The sequence below is a fragment of the Vicugna pacos genome, chromosome 13, assembly GCF_048564905.1.
Source record: "Vicugna pacos chromosome 13, VicPac4, whole genome shotgun sequence".
Taxonomy (NCBI): Eukaryota; Metazoa; Chordata; class Mammalia; order Artiodactyla; family Camelidae; genus Vicugna; species Vicugna pacos.
This window is the reverse complement of record NC_132999.1, coordinates 66,889,648-66,910,795: the sequence shown is the minus strand read 5'-3', so window position 1 is coordinate 66,910,795 and position 21,148 is coordinate 66,889,648. Positions and strand designations below refer to the sequence as shown.

At 60.0% G+C, this 21,148-nt stretch overlaps 1 protein-coding gene across 6 annotated transcripts; it reads right to left on the bottom strand.

Moving 5' to 3' along the window:
• Positions 1-3,090: 3,090 nt before the first annotated feature.
• On the bottom strand, positions 3,091-20,607 carry NADK (NAD kinase). Of its 6 annotated transcripts, none has more exons than XM_072975610.1 (12): positions 20,374-20,607; positions 13,721-13,939; positions 12,075-12,158; positions 8,630-8,759; positions 8,232-8,340; positions 8,031-8,116; positions 6,951-7,053; positions 6,477-6,631; positions 6,215-6,314; positions 5,962-6,131; positions 5,266-5,348; positions 3,091-4,880 (listed from the first exon to the last, which is right to left on the bottom strand). In XM_072975610.1, the coding sequence occupies exons 2-12, from the start codon at positions 13,891-13,893 to the stop codon at positions 4,706-4,708; spliced, it is 1,368 nt and encodes a 455-aa protein (XP_072831711.1). In that variant the 5' UTR covers positions 13,894-13,939; positions 20,374-20,607; the 3' UTR covers positions 3,091-4,705. The 6 variants fall into 6 exon arrangements, with proteins under 6 accessions (XP_072831711.1, XP_072831713.1, XP_072831712.1 ...); XM_072975612.1 differs by having other exon boundaries at positions 6,951-7,048; XM_072975611.1 differs by having other exon boundaries at positions 5,962-6,119; positions 20,374-20,602.
• Between the last annotated feature and the right edge of the window lie 541 nt (positions 20,608-21,148).

Here is a 21,148-nt window from a genome sequence, read left to right as displayed (position 1 = left end):
CAGCAGAGAGGTGTGGACGTGGGCCTGGGAGCCCACAAAGCCCAGTGGACAAGATCTGGGTCATGATCTTGCGGGTGGGAAGAAGGGTGGAGGGGACCTGCCTTGTACCTCCAGACCCACTGCCAGTATCGTCAGAAAGCACTGACCAGCACTATGTCGCTCCCTGGGTGCTTGGTCCCTGACTCCTGACCACAGTCCCTCGGTACACCAGGGAGAACCCCTGCCAAACCCACGTTCAACTTCCTGCACGTTAAGGCTCGGGGGTCTTTATCTTTTAAACAATCACCATCTTTTGAAGCTCACCATCTTGGGGTGCTCTTTAGCCCCTCTGCTTGCCCTCCCAATTAGGATGAACAGACTTCTGCAAGGAAGACAGAGGTGTGGTCAATGAGGGGCCGGTGGACTGTCAGGGCAGGGGGAGGGGGAGGCTTCAGGCCTGGGGCCTATGTAGGCCACTGGGCGCCCAAGTCATTGGGAGCTGCGCCTGCTCCAGGCTTCTGTGTGCATGTCATCGCAGACCCGAGTGTGTGGGCCTTCAGACCCAGTCAGTGCCCGGAGGAGGGGAGCCACACCATTAGGTGGGGCCGGGTGGGGTTTGCTGGACAGGTCCAGCTGGCCTCAGCTTCCTTCCACCAGGTACCTCGGCCATCCCTGGGCCCCTGGCCACACTGAGAGCCAAGGCCTCCTGTTTCTAGAACAACACAGGGTCTTCCTTAGTGTCCTTCCCAGGCTCTAGGTCCGGCCAGGACACTCAAGAGGCAGCTGGGCCCCTGGCCCTGTGGGTGATACCTCTTCCACTGAGAACATCCCAGGTCTCCCGGCCATCACCTCTGCCAGCTGTCCCCAAGGTGCCAGTGCCTGCCCAGTGTGCGGGCCACACCTGCAGTTCCCTCATCCAGTCCCATTTAGAGGTGGGGGCAGCGACAGCCGCTGGAGCTTCTGTGATGTGTCCTGACCAGCAGGTGGGGAAAAAGGCCACGGGAGTGTGCAGCCAAAGTCACTCAGGCCGTGTCACCTTGGCCTGAGCTCAGCCTTTGGACCCCATCCCCAGACCAGGAGCAGGCCCCCTCCCTGGCATAACCCCTGTCCTGGGCTGACTCTGCCCACCCCAACCTTGGCAGGACCCTGGTAGGGGCACCTGCAATCTCTGTCGGTGGGGCTCAGCCTCTGAACTCCACGGGGTGGGGACAATGCCAGGGAGGGCACCTGAAAGCTCCTCCCCCAGGGGCTGGGGCCAAGGTCACGGAAGCAAAAGTGCAGGGTTAGGGAGCAGCCCCTTTGCCACTTCAGGCCAGTGTCTGAGGAGAGTCCTGGGGATGGGGACAGAGGGGCTGCGCTGGTCTCACTGTGCTCGCAGGAGGCCAGGGCTGAGGTCTGGCCGTGCCTGTCCCCCGTGCTCCTGCACCCCGCTTGAGGCCTGGATGGACCAGCAGGGCAGGAGGGCCTGTGGGAGGGGCACTGGCCCGCAGGGCTACTTGTCCGCAGGGTGCAGGGTCCCGCCCTCCGCCCTCCCTGCCCCCACCTCACCTCTTCCCCCACTGAATCCTCGAGTTTCCAGGCTTAGCTGGAGCTCTGGCCTGAATCTCTCTGGGTGGAAAGGGGACTCGTTCCCGCCTCCTCCCATGTCGTCGTCACCCTCACCTATTTTCTCTTGGCTCCTCCAACAGACCCTCCCCTGTCCCTCCCCATCCCCCTCACCCCTTCCCTGCTCCAGCTTCGCACCTGCTCTCCCCAACCTGGCAGTCTTCCCGGTCCCTGGGGCCCAGAGACTCCCAGGGGTGGGACCCTCGGGGCAAGACACAGAAGTGGGCCTGAGAGAGAAGGGAGGCCAGCCGGGCAGGGCACCCAGCACTGAGGCCTGGGGAGTGGTTTGGCCTCCATGCTCCTGGGACGCAGGCCAGGAAAAGCCAGGTTTCCGAGGCCACTGCCCTGAAGACTGGAAGCTTTGAGGGGCCTGAGGCCTGAGCCCACAGAAATGTCCTAGTGTCCTGGTCGGGAGGTGTCTTGGGGTCCCTGTCCTGTGGCCTCTGTGTCCCCTGCTCCCCATCCCCTTTGATGTGCTCCACATAGCCCAGGTCAGGGTTCAGAGATCAACAGCCTTTGCCAAACAGTTGGGACCCCGTGGGCAGTGACTAAGCCTAGCAGTGAGCTCACCCCGCGGGCTCAGGGCTCCTGGCTGGCCGGGCTGGGCGGGCTCCCCTTCAGGGAGGCCTCTGCTCCCAGCACAGGGCCCAGACTGGGTCCACGCGCAGCTCAGGCCGAGCCTCAGCCGCAGGAGAGCACTCCAGCACCTGCCCCACCCTGCTGCCTGTGCACACCGACTGTGCACACACGCACTTCCCGGCAGAACTGTGGGCCACCAGGCCCCGCGGCAGAGGGAGCAGCAGCCACCGAGACACCTGGGCAGGAAGGGGCGGCACCCCCACGTGTGCCTCGAGTGGAGACTCACCCAGAGAACCAACCATGTACGCCTGCTTCTAACAGGCAGGGCAGGGACAGCTCCACCACCCGGCCCTGGCCCCAGGTGTCCACTCACGTCTAACCTGTGGGGGGCTGGGCATGTCTAGTTCCTCTCAGCACCCAGGGACCCTGGTCGGGGTCAGGGCTGCCCGCAGCAGGTGCCCAGGGTGGTTGTTCAGGCCTTGGTCCATGGGGCTGTGTCGGGGTCGTCTGCAACACCTGCTCTGGCTGCTGGCAAAGCCTTGCCCCAAACCCACCCAGACTAGAGGGAGGCCCAGGAGCGGAGAGGGAGCAGGGGAGGAGGGAGGCGGGAGCTCCACAGCCCTCCGACCACCAGGATCCAGCTGCTCCCACAGGGCAGCCTGGGCTCAGGCCTCTGGCTCCTCCCTGCTGGACTGGCCCCGAAGCCCCAGCCAGGCCCCCTCGGAGACGACACCTGTCCAACCCCAGGGCTGGCAGCACAGACAGCGAGGCTGGACAGGATGAGACTGGGGGCTGCGGGAGCAGGACCCCCGCCCACCACGGCCAAGGGTGGGGTCAGCGCGTCTGGGTTCCCGAGGCCCTAGCCCACGCCCTTCAGCGTCTTGGTGTTAATTACAGAGACCCAAATAAAGTTGTCACTCAATTAACTCAGCTTTTTAAACAAGTCTGTTTATTGAAAGGATCTGAAAATAGTAATAAGTCTTTCAACATTTAACAAATTTTCAAGATACTAACAATATGAAACGCTAAGAATTTACTTCAAAAAATCCAGTTTCCTAGATGGTTCCACATTATGCTTTAGGCCTTGGTTAACACCTGCTTTACTGTCTGAACGAGGGGCCCGAGGCCTCCCGTCCGGACCTAAATCTGGGAATGTCGGCCCCTCTGCCGGTGGGAGGGCAGCCGAGCCTGGGGCGGACAGCACTGGACAGACACCCACACGGACGTCGGACTCATCCGGATGCATGGCCCCGGACGCCCTTCTCTCAGCAAGTGGCCTCCAACAGGGTGACGCGCAGACCCCGCCTGTCACTCCAGAAGTGAGTCCAAGAGAGGACAGGCGTCTGCCCTGCCGCTCTCACCAATTTAACAGGTGAAAATGCAACTCAGAGACAAGTCAAGTTACTCCAAAACAGAGGCCGTATTTGAGGCCCGGCAGGACAGTAACCAGGGGCCAAGGCCACGTGCACCCTGAGCCGGGTCCCCCCAGACTCCACACGGCCCCAGGGGTGCACATGCCCCATGCCAGCCGAGGGAGGCGCGAGGGCTGGAATGGCGGGGGCTCCCCTGCAACCAAGACCCGTGGGGGAAGCAAGAGCAGGTCAACGTGAAACATCACCATCAGCACCTTCCTAACCTTGTCCCCATGTCTCCGCAGTCACCCGGCTCTCACGGACAGCCAGCCACGCGGGCGGGACAGGATGGTCCCAACACACAGGACACAGGGCAGACAGTGGAATGCAGCTCCACTTCACGACAGTGCAAACCCCTTTCCTCTGAAATCTCAGTGTGTACAACAAAATCTGTATGTGAGCACTTTCACAAAGTGTAAGAGAATCTCTAAAAAGCAGACACGGGATGGAAGACGCCTTCCCGGGCGCGGACGTGCCCTGCTTCACGAGGAATGTGTGCCGCCTGACCCTCCCCCAGAGACTGCCAGGCCCAGCCAGCACCTGTCACACACGGGGGGGGGGGCAGACAAGGCCTTGGGACCAAGGTAGGAGGATCTGGGCAGGCTCAGTGCAGACCCTGAGGGGGTGGAGGGGACCCATCCGCCCACCAACCACCCACCAACTGCTCTTCACAGAAGTGACCCGCTGGTGGCTTGAGGGGAAAGTCGTGGTGGGTAAAGGAAGATTTTGGCTATGAGACATTTATTTTCAATAGCAAAGGACAGGCCATCCATTCTGATCCCCTCTGAATTTCAATGGACTGATTTATGGAAGTTTCCTGACAAGTAATCACAAAGAGCCCACCCGGCTCGGCCGTCCCTGCCCAGAGACGGGCTCTGACCGAACCAGGGTTGGTGCGCACAGGCTGACCTCAGAGCCCCAGCCGCTGCTCGCTTGCTTGCTTAGAAATGCAGAAAAGAAGTCATATTTAAAACATTAAAAACGGCTGATCTGGTCGACAGAAGGCAGGTTCTAGGCCCTTCCTCTGGCCACAGGCAGGGCGACGCAGCGCCTGCTTGGGTGCTGGGCAGGGGCCTGCTCGCGGAGCGCACGTTCAGGCTGGCCCGTCCCGGGCGGGACAGAGCACAGGCCTAGCTTCCTGCCCCCTGCTCTCCATCCTCCTCCCCGTCTTCGTCTTCTGTGAAGTGGGCCTGTTTCTTCCGCACGTTCCAGTGCAGACACTGCGCCAGGCTCTCAAACCAGTCGCTCACAGGGTCCCGGACGCAGATGGAGGGGAGCGGGTAGCAAGAGGTAGTGATGCTGATGCTGAGGGAGGGGACAGGACGACACGGCCCCTCCAGCGCCCGCCGCCACCTTGCTCTGCCCGCCCACTGGCTGCGAAGCCTGGCCCTGGGTCCTCTAGTGTGTGTTGGGGGGTGTCGGGGTGGGCGCCTTGCCACTTTCCAGTCTGGCCCTGAGGACAACCAGAGGCTGGCGGCTCAGTGGTAACCCCCAGGACAGAACCACAGACCCCCTCAGCCCACCCAGGTCCATGCAGGGACCCTGAGGGGTGGGGCTGCTGGAGAACAAGGGCACAGGTCTGCGATGTGCTCATACGAGACTGGGACGGGCCCTCCAGGCTCTCGGTGACAGTGCTCTGCCTACAGGCCCCCGCCCCTCATGCCCTGCCCTAGCCCCATGGCCCACACACCTGTCTCCGTGGCGGATCTCTTGTCTCTTGCGTCCATCGAAGGACACCCACGCGGTGTTCCTTGCTTCTGGTGACAGCATGATCTGAAGGGTCAAGCGTGACAGGTATGGGCTCACCTGCGTGCAGCTGAATGTCTCAGAACCAACCCTGGGGTGGCACTGTCCAGGAGGAGCCCACCAGGTGCCCAGGTCAGCTCCAGGCTATGAGAGCACTAACTCCCGTCGGGCTGACACCAGCCCTGGGTGTGGAGGAAGGATGTCCGTCCAGGCCCAGAGTTCCCAACTATCTACCCTCTGCTGGGGACACGGGGCTGGCATCTGGCTCTAGGCCTCCGAGCTCTCCGTGTCCCGCCAGGGCTCGCACCAGGGGCCCGCGGGTCTGCGGCGCCTGGCGTGGGGAACACCAGGGTAGAGGAGAGAGAGATGTGGCCAAGCAGTGGGGGCCAGTCAGCTGCCAGGACGGGGCCCTGGGGGGGGACATGCCGGGCAGGGTCACTCCTCACCCCGCCCCCACCCAACACAGATGGCCCCACCCACTCAGGTCAGAAGCCCTGCTTGAGGGGCCAGCCCAGCTTTCAGTGCCCCACTGCCCCCCACTCCACTGTCTCAGCAGCAAGTGCCAGGTGCACAGAGACCAGGACAGCACCGAGGGTCCCAGCCAAGGCCCCAGCCCACAGGGTGGAGGGTGTGCTGTGACCTTGAGCTCGACGCCTGCAGGGACCACGATGGGCCGGAAGGACAGCGAGTGCGGGCAGATGGGGGTGATCATGATAGCTGGGACGTTGGGGTGGATCATGGAGGCGCCAGCCGCAGCCGCATACGCCGTGCTGCCCGTCGGGGTGGAGACGATCACGCCTGAAGGACAGGCTGCGGGGTCACTCTTGTGGTCACTCTCGCAGTCACTCTGATGCAGCACCCCCATCCCCAGGGCACGCCTGATGCCCACCTACCATCGCCCTGCACTGTGGTGATGAGGTGCCCGTCCAGGTAGACGTCCACGTTGGACAGGTAGGAGGAGGGGCCTCTGTCGATCACGACCTCGTTCAGGACCTGGGGTGAGGCCACTGCAGACTAAGGGGCCAGGCGGCACCTCCCCAGTGGGCCTGCCCCCGACCTCAGCACCCATGCTGGTCCTGGGCTCTCTGTAAACCCTGAAAGGGGGGCCGGGGGCCGGGGGCGGGGCCCGGAGTCCAGGGGGACGCGCCCTCTGACCTGGTACTGCATGACCTGCTTCCCGACCTCCGCGTCCAGGGCCGCGGCCAGCACCCCATTCTCGCTGATCCCGTTGGGGATGGCCACCTTCTTCCCCCTCAGCTCCTTCACGACCCTGACCTTCAGCCGGCTCCGAAGAACGACAGCTGCGTTCCCTGGGGGCCGGCAGAGGCCACGCCAGGGAGGTCAGCAGGGCTGGGCAGTGGTGCCACAGGAAGAGAGCCCCCCTTTCTTCTCCCACATCGAGAGCAACACTGTGCCTTCTGCAAAGATCAACCCGCGCACAGTACTGAACGTGAATGGCAGCCTGGCCTGTGGCAGCTCGGGCTTCTCACGGTTAGCAGAAATGTCTGAACCACTCAGAATCTAGAAATCTCTGAGTCCGGAGACATTTCAGCACTGCTCTCTCTGCATCATCAAACCCCCAGCCAAGAAGGAAGGCAGCCCCGTGCACTCCAGCACACTGCGACTCACCCTGGATCACCTGGGAGACCTGGGACTGGAAGCTCTCGAAGCCGAAGGGGGTCAGGAAGCCCAGGGAGCCCAGGTGGAACGCCATGACCGGGGGCACGCTGCCCTGCGGGCCGGCGCGGCAGGTCACTCAGCGGGCCAGCTCCGCCAACGGCCACCCGCGCTACCCCAGCACTGAGGCACCTGCGCCCCGACAGTCCTGGGCAGGGGGTAGGGCTGACTCGGGAGGTCCCTGGGACGGCGGGGCTGGGCAGGAGGAACAGCGGGGTGAGAGCTGACAGGGCTAACAGGGCCCCTGGCCCCGAGGGCAGGAAGGAGCTGGCGAGGGCGGGATGAGCAGAGCTGCTCTGACACACGGAGACCACGCCCAGGGGTTCTGGAAAGGCGGCAGGCCAGACAGAGACAGCAGGGAGGGGTGAGGACAGCAGGCAGGTGAGGACCTGCAGGCAGCGGAGGGCGGTGGCTGCGAGGAGGCGGGACGCCCCCGAGGCCCTCTCACTCCTGTTCTTTCCCAAGGGCTAACTCTGCAGCATTCCCGCCTTGCCGGGTTCACACCACACCTGGTGCCGAGGCCCCAGTCCACACTGCCCGCCGGGCCTGAGCCCCATGCCCCGGACCCCTAGACGGCACATCCACTTCTAGGCCGCTCTCTGGGGCCACTGTGCCTGAGCGACTTGCACACCTCGGCTAGGTCTCCCCAGGGCTCCTGCCTTGCTGAGAGTGGGGGTGGGTTCCGAATGATCCCACCGCTTCCTGTGCTGACCCTCACTGTCCGTGGCCTCCACAGGGCTCCCCCCACCACGCCCTGGACAGTCAGCCTGTAGCTAAACCCATGCCCACCCCCGGAACACCCCCAGGACAGTCTCCCCACCACTGCCGTCTTCCCAGCCCAGCCCAGGCCTGGCCACCGTTCTCTGGACGAGGCGGATGTGCCTGGCCTGTCACAGCTCCCAGGTGCTCAGATAGGAGGCGCAGCCCTTGCTATCACTTGTAAACTTGCTCTACTGCCAAGTGAAGAAATTCAGAGCAGGGACCTCCTCCCTGCTCCTCACGCGGCGCCAGGACCACCACCTGGAGACCCACCTGGAAGAGCGAGGAGGCGTAAAGCAGGGTCCCATCTCCTCCCAGGCAGATGATGAAGTCGATCTGATTAGAAATGTCATCATAATCTAGAAAACAGAACAGCAGACACCAGAAAAGCCATCAAGCAGCCCCAACTTGCAAAGCCACCCACGCTGGGTGGGAGGCTCCCGCCAGGCTGGGAGCTCCCGGGGGACGACTTGCCTTCCCTGAAGGTGCAGAACCTCCTCTTCACTGGCCCGAAGCGGTCATCGTTCACGATGGCTGGGTCCTCCAGCACCTTCTTCTCCACGTACACGACCATGTTGTTCTCCTGGGAGGGACAGGCCAGTGACACCAGGTCAGAGGGTGCTGGTCCCCTGCGAAGCCGCCTCTGAGCGTTTTACGACAAGAGAGGAGCGAGCCCTCTGTTGTAGCCGGCAAACTGCCGTCTGCCTGCTCACGTCGTGTTTCTAGGGTCCCAGAGGCTCTGTGGCGCTCGGCTACAGACGCTGCGCTCCTGGAGGGAGTCTCCTGCCTCTACAGCGCTGGAGTCAGAGCCTCGGAGCTGGGCTAGGAGCCGGCTGCGTCCCGCGACCCCCCAGGTGGGCCCCGCCACCCACCTCCATCAGGTGCACACAGAGCTCCTTGAACGGCTGGAGCAGGCTGGCATCCCGGATCTTCTTGATGACCAGGACGCTCTTCGGGGGCTTGTTCCACGTCAGCCGCTGGCTGGCAGGGTCCTGGATGTGCCTTGGAGGGGAGAGGAGCGTGCACCGTCTCAGCCCCGTGCGAGCGCTGCGCCGTGGTGTGAGCGACTCAGCCGCCCCCGAACTTCCGTGGCAAGCAAGCTCCCATTCACAAGTCAGCAGCAGGGCCCGGGGCAGCGAGACCCCGCGTGGCCACCACGGCGGGAGCGACACCTCGTGCCTGTCCCAAGCACAGGAAGCACAGCGCCGAGCGACCCTGGTGTGAAATAGGGTCTCTGGGCGGCCACACTGTGTCCCTGCAGGTTCCTCTGTCACAAACGCACCCTCTGGGGCATCCAACGTGGGGGAGCCTGGGAGGGGGGCAGTATACAGGAAATTTCTGCACCTTCCCCTCCCAACACAAAACTGCTCAATAATTTTTATTAAAAAAAAAGGGCCTCCCTGAAAACAAAAGCCCACATCCCGTGGCACTCTGTGGCTGACGTGGTCTGTGGGCAGCAGGTCGTCCCTGATGGGCAGGGGTGTCCCCTCCCCCGAGGCCAGGCCCCCCAGGATGACTCTGACAGCTGTGAGCATCCTGGGAGACGCCCCGCCGGCCGCGGATGAGCTGGCACATGTGTGGGGAAGCGGATGGAGGGGCCGGCTCCGCGGTCAGCACGCACCTCGGCCTGTTGGGAAACAGTCCTGCAAAGGGCAGTGCGGCCGGCGGAGACTCCCTTCTGGACTCAAGTTCCCCAATCGGCCTAGGGCCAGCGCCTCCCTGAACGCCCACCGGCCCGCAAGCAACTTCCAAAATCACCACTCAAACCATGAAGGAGCGGCGGGCGTCCAGCCCAGCACTCACCCCTTCCAGGCGATTCTGCGAGGGGGGCGGCGCTCAGGCCCCTTCAGGTCACACTCCTGCTCAGGGGGCTGGGGCTGCCCACTCAGCATTGCAGGTCCGCTCAGCCAAGGCGGGGAGAGCAGCGCAAAGCAGCCCCCAGACCCACCCGCGCCGGCACCACAAACTCGCTTCTAATCCTCAAAACTGAAAACAAAACCTGGAGTAAAGTGACTTGTTCCAGGTTCCACAAAAGGACGGGGCCGACAGTGCCTCCTCAAATCAAGTCCCACAAACCACGCTGGAGTCGACCTTCTTATCGTTTACACTGTCCTCCAGTCTGACCGCCACTCAAATCAGAGTCCTCAGGGTCCCCTGGAGCAGCAAAGAGCTTGGACTCGGCCACCCCGCTCCCTGGAGGCTGGCCACAAGCTCTGCCCAGAGCTGCCGGGAGGTCAGGACACGCCCCAGGCAGCCTCAGGCGGGCACTGGGCCGCGGAACCGGCTTGGCCCTGGGGGAGGAGCTCACAGGACGGGCGGGCCCTCAGACTTTGCCCCTCTGCCTGGCTCGTGGCCCCTCCGGCCCTGAGACTCTTCTGCACCCAGCCAGAGCCACCCAGGTGCCATCGGCTTGGTCTTGGGCACCAACTGGTCACTTGATTTCCTGTTGGGTTACTGCAAGCACGGATGCGGACCCCTCCTTGGCACAGAGGCTCTGGGTGGCAGACAGAAGGGCAGGGGCGCCTGACTGCTCAGCAGGGGACTCATCTGAGTCGCCACCGCATCGGCCAAAGGCGTCAGATACTGGCAATTCCACACGTTTCAACATAAGAGAAAATACGTGTTCACGGTAAATTGTAAACAATAAAGTAGGAAGTCAGTCTCTTGTGATCAACTCCTCTGCAACGTTTACTTTCGAACTTCGGGGGAGAAGGCAGGTTGAGCACACGGGAACCCTGTCCCGTCAGCCAGTGTTGGGAAGTGGCGAGGACGAGGCAGGGACACAGAGTCCCAGCCTCTCAGGGACGACAGCCCTGCAGACAGTGCCGACAGAGACAGCTGCTCACCCCTCAGCCCCAGAGGCACCTCTGAGGGAACTGCCCCTCTGCTGGGAGCACCCCACCCAACCCAATTCAGATGTGGCCGAGACCCCAGCCAAGGCTCATGGGGCCCCAACACCCCCGTCCGCCCCAGTGACTGTGGGCCGAGCTGGGAGCAGATGACGCTGATCGAGGCTGGACGGTGAGGGGCCACCCAGGGCGGCGCTTAAGCTGACAGGAGCGGCAAGGAAGGGGCAGCACCGCCGAGAGCGGCAGCTGCAGGGAGGGGTGAGGCTGGGCGTGGACCCGGTTACCAGTGTGGTCGCTGTGCAGAGCGCAGAGCACGGGCGCCAGGGGGCCGCCGTGGACAGGCAGGGGTCTGCGGACAGAGGGGACCCACTCGCATAGGCAGCAGTAACTACACCATGGCCAGCACCCAGAACGGGCAGAGGCACTAGGACCAGTTACTCAGGTGCCTGGGCCGCACTTGGGGTCACTGGGATTCACACACCACAGCACCAGGGGGCCTGGGGGGTGCGGGCAGCACTGCCGTACCCTGCGCTGCCCGCCGACTGGCAGACGGCCAAGAGAGCAAGGACCCCGAAAGGTTAGTCCCAGAAGCACACCTGAGCCGGGAGAGGGAGTAGAGCTCAGTGGTAGAGTGTGTGCCTAGCATGCATGAGGTCCTGGGTTTAGCGCCCGGTGCCTCCATTAAAAATAAATAAATGAATAAAATCTAATTACCTCCTCCCTGAAATTAAAAAAGTTAAAAAGTACACCTGAGCCCTGGGCCCTGACCCGTTCAGAATGTGAAGGAGGGGCCACCTCCAGGATCCACCCAGGCCTGGGGCTTGAGGCAAGACCGCCTCAGCTGGGTCCCATGGCGCCGGCTCAGCCAGGTTAGCGTCCTCTCCCACAAGGCAGACCCAGCGGAGCAGTGCAGAGAGTCTGCAGCTCTCTGGGACCAACAAACACCAGGTGGCAGAAGCCACACTGAGGGAGAAGGGTGAGTGTTAAAGCGTCCAGTGAAATAACCCCACCTTCTTAGTTTTCATGTAGTGCCTCACCTGGCCCCAGGTGGCCAGGGCCCCATGTCTCGGAAACGCAGAGCTTACAAGCACTGCACCTGCGAGGCGGGTTACCTCACAAACAACTCAGATGTTCAAAAACCCTAATTAACACCTCTGCTTTTTAATAATTAAGAGAAACACTTGAGCCTTCAAATGTGTTACTATGAAATACGTCATCTTCCCCTAGAATTTTTACTGTGAAAAGCGGAAGTAACTCCAAATATCTTACCCAAAGCCCTGCCGTGCCCACGGAGCAGACCCCCATTCACTTTCTCAAAGGTGCTGGAGGCCCTGAGCTCAGCGGGAGTCAGTGAAGTTGCCCCGTGACCTCTGGTGGACTCAGAAGCCAAGTGACACACAACTTCCCATTCCAAGTGTCAGAACCTCCCACAGCACAGCGATCCCAGGACAAGCCCCAGAAGACTTACATGATGGTCTGGGGGTTCTGCAGCACGCAGGCCTTTGGTCCAAAAGTGGTCACTGGGCATGGCCCGTGCAGAGAGCGGGTCCTCCTGTGGGGAGAGGGCACGCAGTGCGAGCTGTCAGACGGGGGCACAGACTGTTGGACTGGCACCAGTAACGCCGCCATCTGCCCACCATCCAAGTGCAGGTCCTGGTGACTCCATCCTGACCCGCAGAGCGGCCCAGGAGTGCCACATGCCGTCCACGCAGCGGCAGAAGGAGCGCAGCCCGGGCACATCCAGAAACACTCCTTAGAACAAGGACCCTAAGCCAGAGCAGGTGCCCAGGGCCTGGCCCAGAAACAGGGAGCAGACCCCCGGGAACGGCCTGGGAATCGGAATTCTTGTCTCGGCAAGTCAGTCTGCGGGCAAGTCCCTGGGTCAATACTTGAGAATTAAGACCTTAGCAATCATCCCTAAGTACCTAAATTAAAATTCTAACAGAAATGCTCACTCTTAGTTGCACGTATGGCCCAACATTTCCAATAATTAAGAGTGACTCAGCCACAATCAAATCACACCACAAAGGGTGCTGTGGCCAGCACGTGTCAGGGGGCCCCACTCGGCGGCCCCATCCTCTCCTTGAGGACCTAGCACCGCCCTGGCAGGGGCCACGGGAACGATGTGGACACTATCCGTCCCCCAGTGGCAGGGTGGTGGTTTGTCACCCCCACACAAAGTGTCAGTTCCAACGGCTTTTTTCTGCACCAAAAACACCACCACAAAGAGGGCCAAACGGAGCCAGCAAACTTGCTTTTGTCTCTACCTGCCTATCTCACGGTTCAACAAAATCTTCAAATCCCAATGCAGACAAAACAGGTTTTCTGCTGTCTTGTGAAGGGCAGTCAGCCCCGGGAGAGTCACGGGGTCAGGTCAAGGCCCCTCTTGTGGGCTCTTGAGAATCTGCAGGAACTGGGGCCTCTGGGAACTGAAAGATCTTTGGAAATGCCATTCAGAGCAAATTACTCCAAGTCGGCATTTACATACAACCCTCGAGACCAGCTTCAGCTGGGCCCACCCATCCCACCCTCACAGACGCAAGGCCACCTCTGACCTGCTGCCACCACGCCGGGTTCAACATGCCCTGAAAGGGGCATAAGCGCCAAATCCTGCAGAGGCCACCCTGGGCCGACTGCCGGGACCCCGCACCAGCACGCCTCACCTACACCCACCCGGGGAGCAAGGGGCGCGGCCTCCACGCACCAAGCCCCCCCGTGGCCCCTACAGACAGACCCTCGGGCCCACACGCGAGGCGGCGTGGTTCCAACAACTCAGATGTTCAAGGCCCCAGAGGCGGGCACCCGGCTCCCACAGGGTGAGTGAGCGCTGCTCCCGCTGGAGCCTTAGTGATGCCAACACCAGGCGGCCATACTCGGCCCAATGCCAGTCCTTCACCAGGTGGACCAGACGGCGGCACCTGCGGGCACCACCCACACAGCTCACCCGTCCCAAGTGAGAGGGGAGGAGTGTCTTCTGCAGGGGTGCCCTCTGGGGGGAAGGTAACCTCCGGGGGGGTGTCCTTTGAGGGGAGGTGCTCTCTGGCGGGGTGTCGCAGTGAGCGCACCCCTCCCCCACATGTGTGAGCACCAACACAGGCACCAGAGGCCTCGTACCTGAACTCCCTGGTGCTCGCCAGGGCGGGCGAGGCCGACAGGCTGCGGGACTTGGCCCGCCCCCGGATGGGGTGGCCGGGCCCCCAGTCCTCGTCCCCATGGCACGCGGAGCAGCAGTAGGAGGCCGCGTCTGCACTCAGCTCCTTACTCTCGTTGACTTTTTCTTGTTCCATTTCTGTGGCTGAAGAATGAGGACTTCGGCCTGAGAAGTCCGGGTGCCTTAATGTAATAAAGTGAACAAGGTAAATATGTACACACAAAACAGTGGACACACGCATGCGCCTGCTGTCAGGAAAGACGGCTGAAGGCAACTCGCTAAAAGGACTTTGAAAATGGTCTGTGCCAACGAACAAATGTACGTTCACGTGTAACTGAAAAATTGTGCTCCACCCTGGAATCTGACACAACATTGTAAAATGACTACGACTCAATAAAAAAGTGTTTGAAAAAAAAAGAGGAAATGGTCTGCTCCCCCCCCAAGACACTTAAGGACTCAGGAATCCACCTGTGGTTTTTAGCGACAAGTAGAGCTGAAAGTCCAAGTGTAAGAGAAGACGGTCACAGCTTACCAGGGAGGGAGGAGTCACAGCCGTGCGGTCTCAGATGCCTCTCGGGCAGAAACTGCGCGTGAGTGTGACTGGTGAGACCACGCGCCACCTCCCAGCCTCAACGTGAAGCAGGAAGAGACAGAAGCACAAGCAAAGCAACCCTTCCACCACCTGGGATGGTCTGAACTCGTCCCGACCAGCTTGGGGCCAAGAAGGGCATCCAACCCAACACGACAGTCCCCGGCAAGGTCAGAACAATGTGAGCGTGAGACCTGAGTCTGGCCCCCCGCCCCCGCCCACTGAGCAGTGCTGACATCGCTGAGGTATGAGAGTAACGAGCTAAGGTTTAAGTCGCACGTGAAAGAGGAGCAGCGTTTGGAGAAAAACGACAGTCGCTGAACTAGCTCAGACTGAGGGTTAAAGAACTACACTCACTGAAAAACTCGGACCAAAAGGTCACTTCCCAGGAAAACGGCCGACTAAGAGAGGGATGGCAGTGCAGCTACCCCCTCGGGAGGCGAGCAGAGAGTGGGTCTCCTCACAGGGAGACCCAGCAGGGCGACCTCACCACCTCGACAGGGAAGGGAACAGGGCCATCCCGGCAGAGCCTGCAGCACACCCGGGACGCAGACCCAGCACTAGAAGGGCCACGGGGGAGGCAGGGGGAGGCCTGAAGGAACGTGTGGGAACCACAGACAAGCTGCGGCCTCAAGACCAGGTCACAGTGATGGCGTCCCTGAACCCCGCCCCCCGGCCGCACTTTACAATCACCTAAGGAGCTTTGGAAAAGACTTGATTCCTGAGCTTGACCCAGACCAAAAGCACCAGTGGTTTTCAAAGCCCACGAGGCAATTGCGGGTTCAGCCAGGGATGACGGGGCTGCCCCAGTGGGTCAACACCCTCCTAGCTCGGGAAACACTGATGTTTTCGTCCGAACAAATGAAAAGTTAAATGAACACCGGAACCTACAAAGGCTTGTCTGATACAACCAGTCCTACCTGACGCTGTGCCTGAGGCCACAGCCGGTGCAGCAAGAAGCTGCAACAGCACACAGACGAGTAGGAGCAGGGAGGACCCACTCACGGTGACAGGGCTGCCTGTGCAGAAAATCACACAGAGAGATAAGAGCGACTGTCACAAGTGAGTTTATCGGGAAGGTTGCAGGAGACTAAGTGAACATACAAAAATCAGTTGTGTTTCCACACTAGCAACGACAGTAAGAAACTGACATTTAAAACCCCATTGACAGCAGCATGAAGTCCAGCACATGCAAGGGTGCAGCTGCAATGCAGTGCCTCCTCCCAGCCGCGAGGTGGGCAAGTCTGGCGTGCGACGGGCCCCGCGACGGCCTCAGAGGACAGAACCGACGTGTGTATCTGAAAGGTGCTGACAGGGCGGACGGTGAAGTTTCTCACAGGAAAACAAACTTCTCACTACATGCAGGGACAGACGCCAACCAGGCTTACTCTGCTAATCATTCCACAACGTTTGAAAAACAGAATCCCAGCGTTTCATGTAAATAATACGTAACTAACATTGCGTGTCAACTGTACCTCAATAAGAAGTATAAGCCCTGTACACTGAGATGGCCAAACACTGCTGGCAGAGCTTAGAGGAAACAAGTAAATGGAGACACGTCCACGTTTGCAGACGGGAGGACACACTGTTGCTAAGGTCTCAGTGCTCCCCAAAGTGACCGGCAGATTCTACCCAAACCCAGCAAACAAAATCCTGCCCTTTCGATAGGAAATGACAAGCTGATTCTAAAATGAACGTAGAAATTTAAAGGACCTAGAATAGCTTAAAAAAAAAAAAAAGACTGAAAAAACAATGTTGGAGGACTAACACTACCTGATTTCGTGACTTGTGGGGAAGCTACAGTAACCAGATGAGGTGGCGCCCATGTGAAGGTCGACACAAGGTCGAGGGAACTGAAACCTCGCACACGTTCAGTCGGTGGGTTTTCAACAGAGGGGTCTCACCGGGGAGGGCAACCTTTCCAAACAGCTCCAGGAAGACTCGACAGCCGCGTCTGAAAGAATGAAGCTAAACTCTTTTCTCACATGAGATGCAAAGAGCAACTCAAAATGGATTACAGACCTAAGTGTAAGGCTCAAAACCATAAAACTTTTAGAAGAAAGCACTGGAGAAAATCTCAGCGGCCTTGGGTTTGGTGAATCTTAAACGGAACACACAGAACACAGACTTCAGAACTCGACAAACTGAACTTCAGTACAATTAAAATCTTTCACTCTTCATAAGACACTTAAGAAAGTGAAATTACAAGCTGTAGACCAACAAAATACATTTACTAAATGTATGTGTGACAAAGGAGTTGCTTCTAGAAAATATGAAGATTTCTTAAAACCTGGTAAGAAAACAACCCAGCTAAAACATGGGCAAAGACCCCATGTTCGGCAAACAGGCAGGCGGAGAGGCGCCCCGCAGCGTGCCACGAGGGGACGTCAGCTCACAGCACGGCGGGCCCCCACCCCACCAGGGCGGCCGGCGCCAGTTCCCCCAGAGCCAGTCTGCAAGTTTAACGCGGTTTCTATAAAGACCCCAGCCAGCTTTCTTGTAAGTAGGGACAAGCTTACTCTAAAACGTGTATGGGAGGGAAAGGAGAGCGAAGATGGTGTGTGAGAAGCCGGATGAGGGGTGAGTCCCCTCTGAGACGCGCTCTAGGACTGCAGGATCAAGGCGGCGGGGCGGGGGCCAGAAGCAGAGCCATGCAGACACAGCCCGCTGCCTCTGACAGGCGGGCGATGGCAAGTCAAGGAAGGCAGGAGCATCCTTCCAAGGGCGGTGCTGGATCCGCTTCGCCCCCTAGGCAAGAAGCGAACTCGGCCTCACCTTCACACCTGAGGCAAAAATTAACTCAAAATGGGTCGAAATGGCTTAAGTTAAACATAAGACAAACTATAACTTTTTTTAATCCTTTTGTTTTTTGTTCAGGAGGGGACATAATGAGGTTATTTATCTATTTATTTATAAATAACGGAGGCACTGGGGACTGAACCCAGGACCTTGTGCATGCTAAGCACACGCTCTACCACCAAGCTACACCCTCCCCCTCCAAACATGTACTATAAAACTTTTATTAGAAAACAGGAGAAAGTTTTGGGTACCTATGACTAAAGAGAATGTTTTGTACACGATATAAAAAGCACAGTTTGTAAGAGATTTTAAAAAATCGATAAACTAGGCTTCGTTGAAATTAGAGACGTGCTCTGTGGAAGACCCTGTTAAGAGGATAAACAGCAAGCTACAGACTGGGAGAAAATGTTTTCAAACTAGTTATCCAACAGAGGATTTGTATCTGTAACAGAAAGAACTCTCAAAATGCAACAGTGGAAAGCCAAACCGTCTGACTGTTAGAAGAGGAGCTGACCGCAAAGGATGTGTGGAGGAGACAGCGGGAGGAGGCTCCACGCCACCCCCACCCCAGGAGGGGATTAAAATCCCAACGTGGCGTCCCTGCACACACACCAGAACGGCTCAAACAATTAAACGCTAGAGAGGCTGCCGGGAAGCGCCCTCTCCCACACTCCTGAAAGGTCCTACAGTTTCTTACGCACAGCCCAGCCACTGCATTTATCCCAGAGAAATAACTGCTGTTCACAGAACAACCTGCACATGAACGCTCACAGCTTTGCAACAGCCCAAAACTGCAGAGGGCGCAAACGGCTCCCAGCTGGTGAACGGGGCAGCGAACTGCAACTGGTCCTACAACCAAGTGGCGCCCGGCAGGCGGGGCGCTCTCAGGGCCTCCGCGTGAACCAGGCCAGTCCCAGGCGGTAACGTAACGAACGCTCCCACGTATACAACCTTCTCCCAATGACAAAATTAGGGAGAGGCGGAGAACGGTGGTTGCCAGCAGTGTGAGGAGACATGGGGTGGGGGCTCCTTGGCACAAGGGGACAGCTGCGAGCCTGCACTGCGGTGGGAGTCATACAGATGCGCACAGGGTAACACTGGAGAGGAGCACACACACGTCGAAACTGCTTTAGTCTGAGAAAGGGGTGCATACGGTGGCGGGACTCTTCCAATGCTGGCTTCCGGGGTTCTGTATTACCGCACTCTCGCCCCGGAGGTAACACTCGGGGTTCGGGGCACAGGGGTTTCTCTATCACTTTAACAACTTTCTGTGAGTCCATAATTATTTCAAAGCAAACAATTAATTTTTTAAAAAAGAATAAACCAATCAAAACCACAAAAAGCAAATGTATTTAAAAATTGTCTATTACAAATTATCCAGGAGCTGTCAATCTTCAGTTACAAAGACTAATTTAATGAATAAGTAGTAAAGTAACTTACAAAAACATCACATTAAATATTAAAAACCAGCTTTTAAAATTTATCTCCACAGCATATTTTTTGACTATGGCAAATCAGGACGCATATTTAATTGAAGTTTATTTGCTATGTCAACTGCTTTAAAAGGATGAAATTCTAACTCCATCCAAGTTCATTAAAGTTCCCGACAGCACTAGTCTAGTTGTGAAAACCTTCTGCATTGGGGGTTTTATGAGCACAAAAGCGTTGAAGCGTTCTAATGAAGCATTCAGAGATAAACACCTGCCCAAAGGGGCAGGGAGACACGGTGACGCCAGGAAGTAAAATATAAACATAACACATATGACGTCCAGTGCGAGCTCTCAACAGGTATTTGGGGAAAAACTGAAAGAAAAAGGAAAGTTCATTTGGTGACGCATATGGGAACTGTTCAACCTGACTCCTTAACACTGAGTTGAAACAAAGTACCTTGTAAATCTCCCTTCTCCTCTCCCATCAATAAATGATGCGAAATGCCAGCAAGGATGTGATAAAACCAGGCGCACACACTGGCAGCCTCTGAACCGAGGGAGACCTTTTGGAAAGTTCTACGGCAAGTGCACCAAAAGCCAGACTGGGGGCCATATAAAGGAACAGAGCTAGAGACCAAAGCGGGCTGTGGCTGCCGCCCCTTTCCTTGGGCAGACAGGAAAACAGGGTCTGCGCGGTTCTGAACGAAGCCAGGTAACACCCTGTCTGGCTGCACACCGCACACCTCCAGGCCACCTTCACCAACTTCCCCTGAATGCTTTCCACCAACTGTCTAAACAGCTGTTTGCCTGTTCCCACCCGCTAAACTCAGGAGCAGGCAGTCCACTGTGAGTCAGGAGATACTGCAAATGGTCAGCGAGCAGCACAGACCACAGCGGGGGAATCCGGCAGTTACAGGCTGGCCTAGTGCCTGTCAACAGGTGCGAAGCCCGGGAGACACGGAGTGCGCCACGGCCTCCGACGGCTGTAACTCCCAGCCCATAGGGAAGCCCTGATTCCAGGTAAAGGTGTGCGGACACCAACCCCCACAAAGAACCACCTGCCCCTTCCTTCTGCAGGGTAAACGTTCCTTTGCTCAGGCGCTGATCAGGCGGCCGGCGGTTTCCGGATTTGCTTACGGGGCCCCTCCCCTCCCGGCCACCTCCCCAGGGAGGCCCTCGATCACCGCTTCGTGCCGGTAGCGAAGCCCACCTGCAAGTTCAGGGAGGACAACCAGGAGCTCCGAAGGCCCCTCCAGGGAGCCTGTGTCCGCGCCGCCCGGCGCCCGTCCCTGTCCGCAGTCCCCGCGGGAGCAAAGGTCACGGCCGGAGGACTCCGGGCGAGGCCGGAGCAGAGGACCGGGAGCGGGTCCGCGCAGGGCGCCGTCCAGGACGTGAAAACGACGGGGCTCCGGCCCGGGGCGCACCCTCGACGGGCCGGTCCCCCGACGCGGACCCGAGTGCGCCAGACAAGGGGGCAAAGGGACCAGGGACTCGGACCGGACCCCTGCGAGGCCCCGCCACCGGCCTCGGGGGCGTCGGGAATGCGCTTCCGGAGGATCAACAACGAGACGTGGACCCCTAACTGACCGCCCCGCGTGAGGGCCGAACCCTCCAAGCTGCCCCACAGCGCGGACTCGGGCTGCCCGGACACTTGCAGGGAGGCCCGTGTCGGGGGTCGGCCGGCTGGCCGGCGCCTCCCGGCGTCCATGCGCGCGCGGTGGGCAGGGCAGCCCTCGGTCCCCCGCCCCCGGCCCTCCAGCCCCAGCCAGCCCGCTGGGCCGAGGGGCCGAGCACTCACCGTTCGCGGCCGCGGGCGCCTGCGGGGCCGTTCCCACGCTGGGCCGAGCCCGCCGGCGCCGCCGCCCCGCCGCCACTCGCCGCCGCTAGCCGGCTCCCGGCGCCGCAGCCGCCCCCTGGCCCATGGCCGCCCCCAGACCACGGCCGCCCGCCCCGCGGCGCCGGCCCGCAGAGCAGCAATGCCGCCACGCCGCCAGTGCGCACGCGCGCCCGGCCCACCCCGCGCACGCGCCCCACCCGCCCTAACACCGCGCATGCCCTCGGCGGCCTGCGCATGCGCCCCGCACACGTGGTGGGGGAACCCGCCCCGCCGGGGCTGGGGGCGGGGCGGGGGCGGGGCGGGGGCGGGGCGGGGGCGGAGGCGGAGGCCTGCGGGGCGGGGCTGGGACGGCCCTGGGGGAAGGGCGAGCGAGCGAGCTCGGGGCCTCGGCCGCCCCCACCCCGGCGGCGGCCCAGAGAGGACGGCGCCTGGTCGCCACTCACCCCGCAACCTCGGAGGCACGGTCGCCGGCCTGGCCTCCCCGCCTGGCGCCCTTCCCGCCCTCCCCCTCTCCCACGCGGGCCAGGTGGGCTGACTGCGGCCCCTGCGAGCGGTGACACCGCCCGCCGAGGGCTCCGTAACTGCCAGTGTGTGGCTCTGCTTACAAGGAGTATGTTTTGGGAACCAAAACTCGGTGGGAGCTGCGACAGAACCCCGCCCGTCGGCTGCCGGCCCCGCTGGAGGGAGAGGCCTGACCCGGCCATCGTGGGCCTCGCCCGTCCCATGCAGCCTGGCC

What these genes read in the sequence shown, in the direction of transcription:
- NADK (XM_072975610.1), bottom strand. Translation starts at nt 13,893, where the DNA reads ATGGAACAAGAAAAAGTCAACGAGAGTAAGGAGCTGAGTGCAGACGCG. An exon ending in CAGAACCCCCAGACCATCAT is followed by an intron (nt 8,760 to 12,074) that starts GTAAGTCTTCTG and finishes CTCCCCTCCAAG; the next exon opens with GCACATCCAGGACCCTGCCA. An exon ending in CTGCAGGCGTCGAGCTCAAG is followed by an intron (nt 5,349 to 5,961) that starts GTCACAGCACAC and finishes TTGACCCTTCAG; the next exon opens with ATCATGCTGTCACCAGAAGC.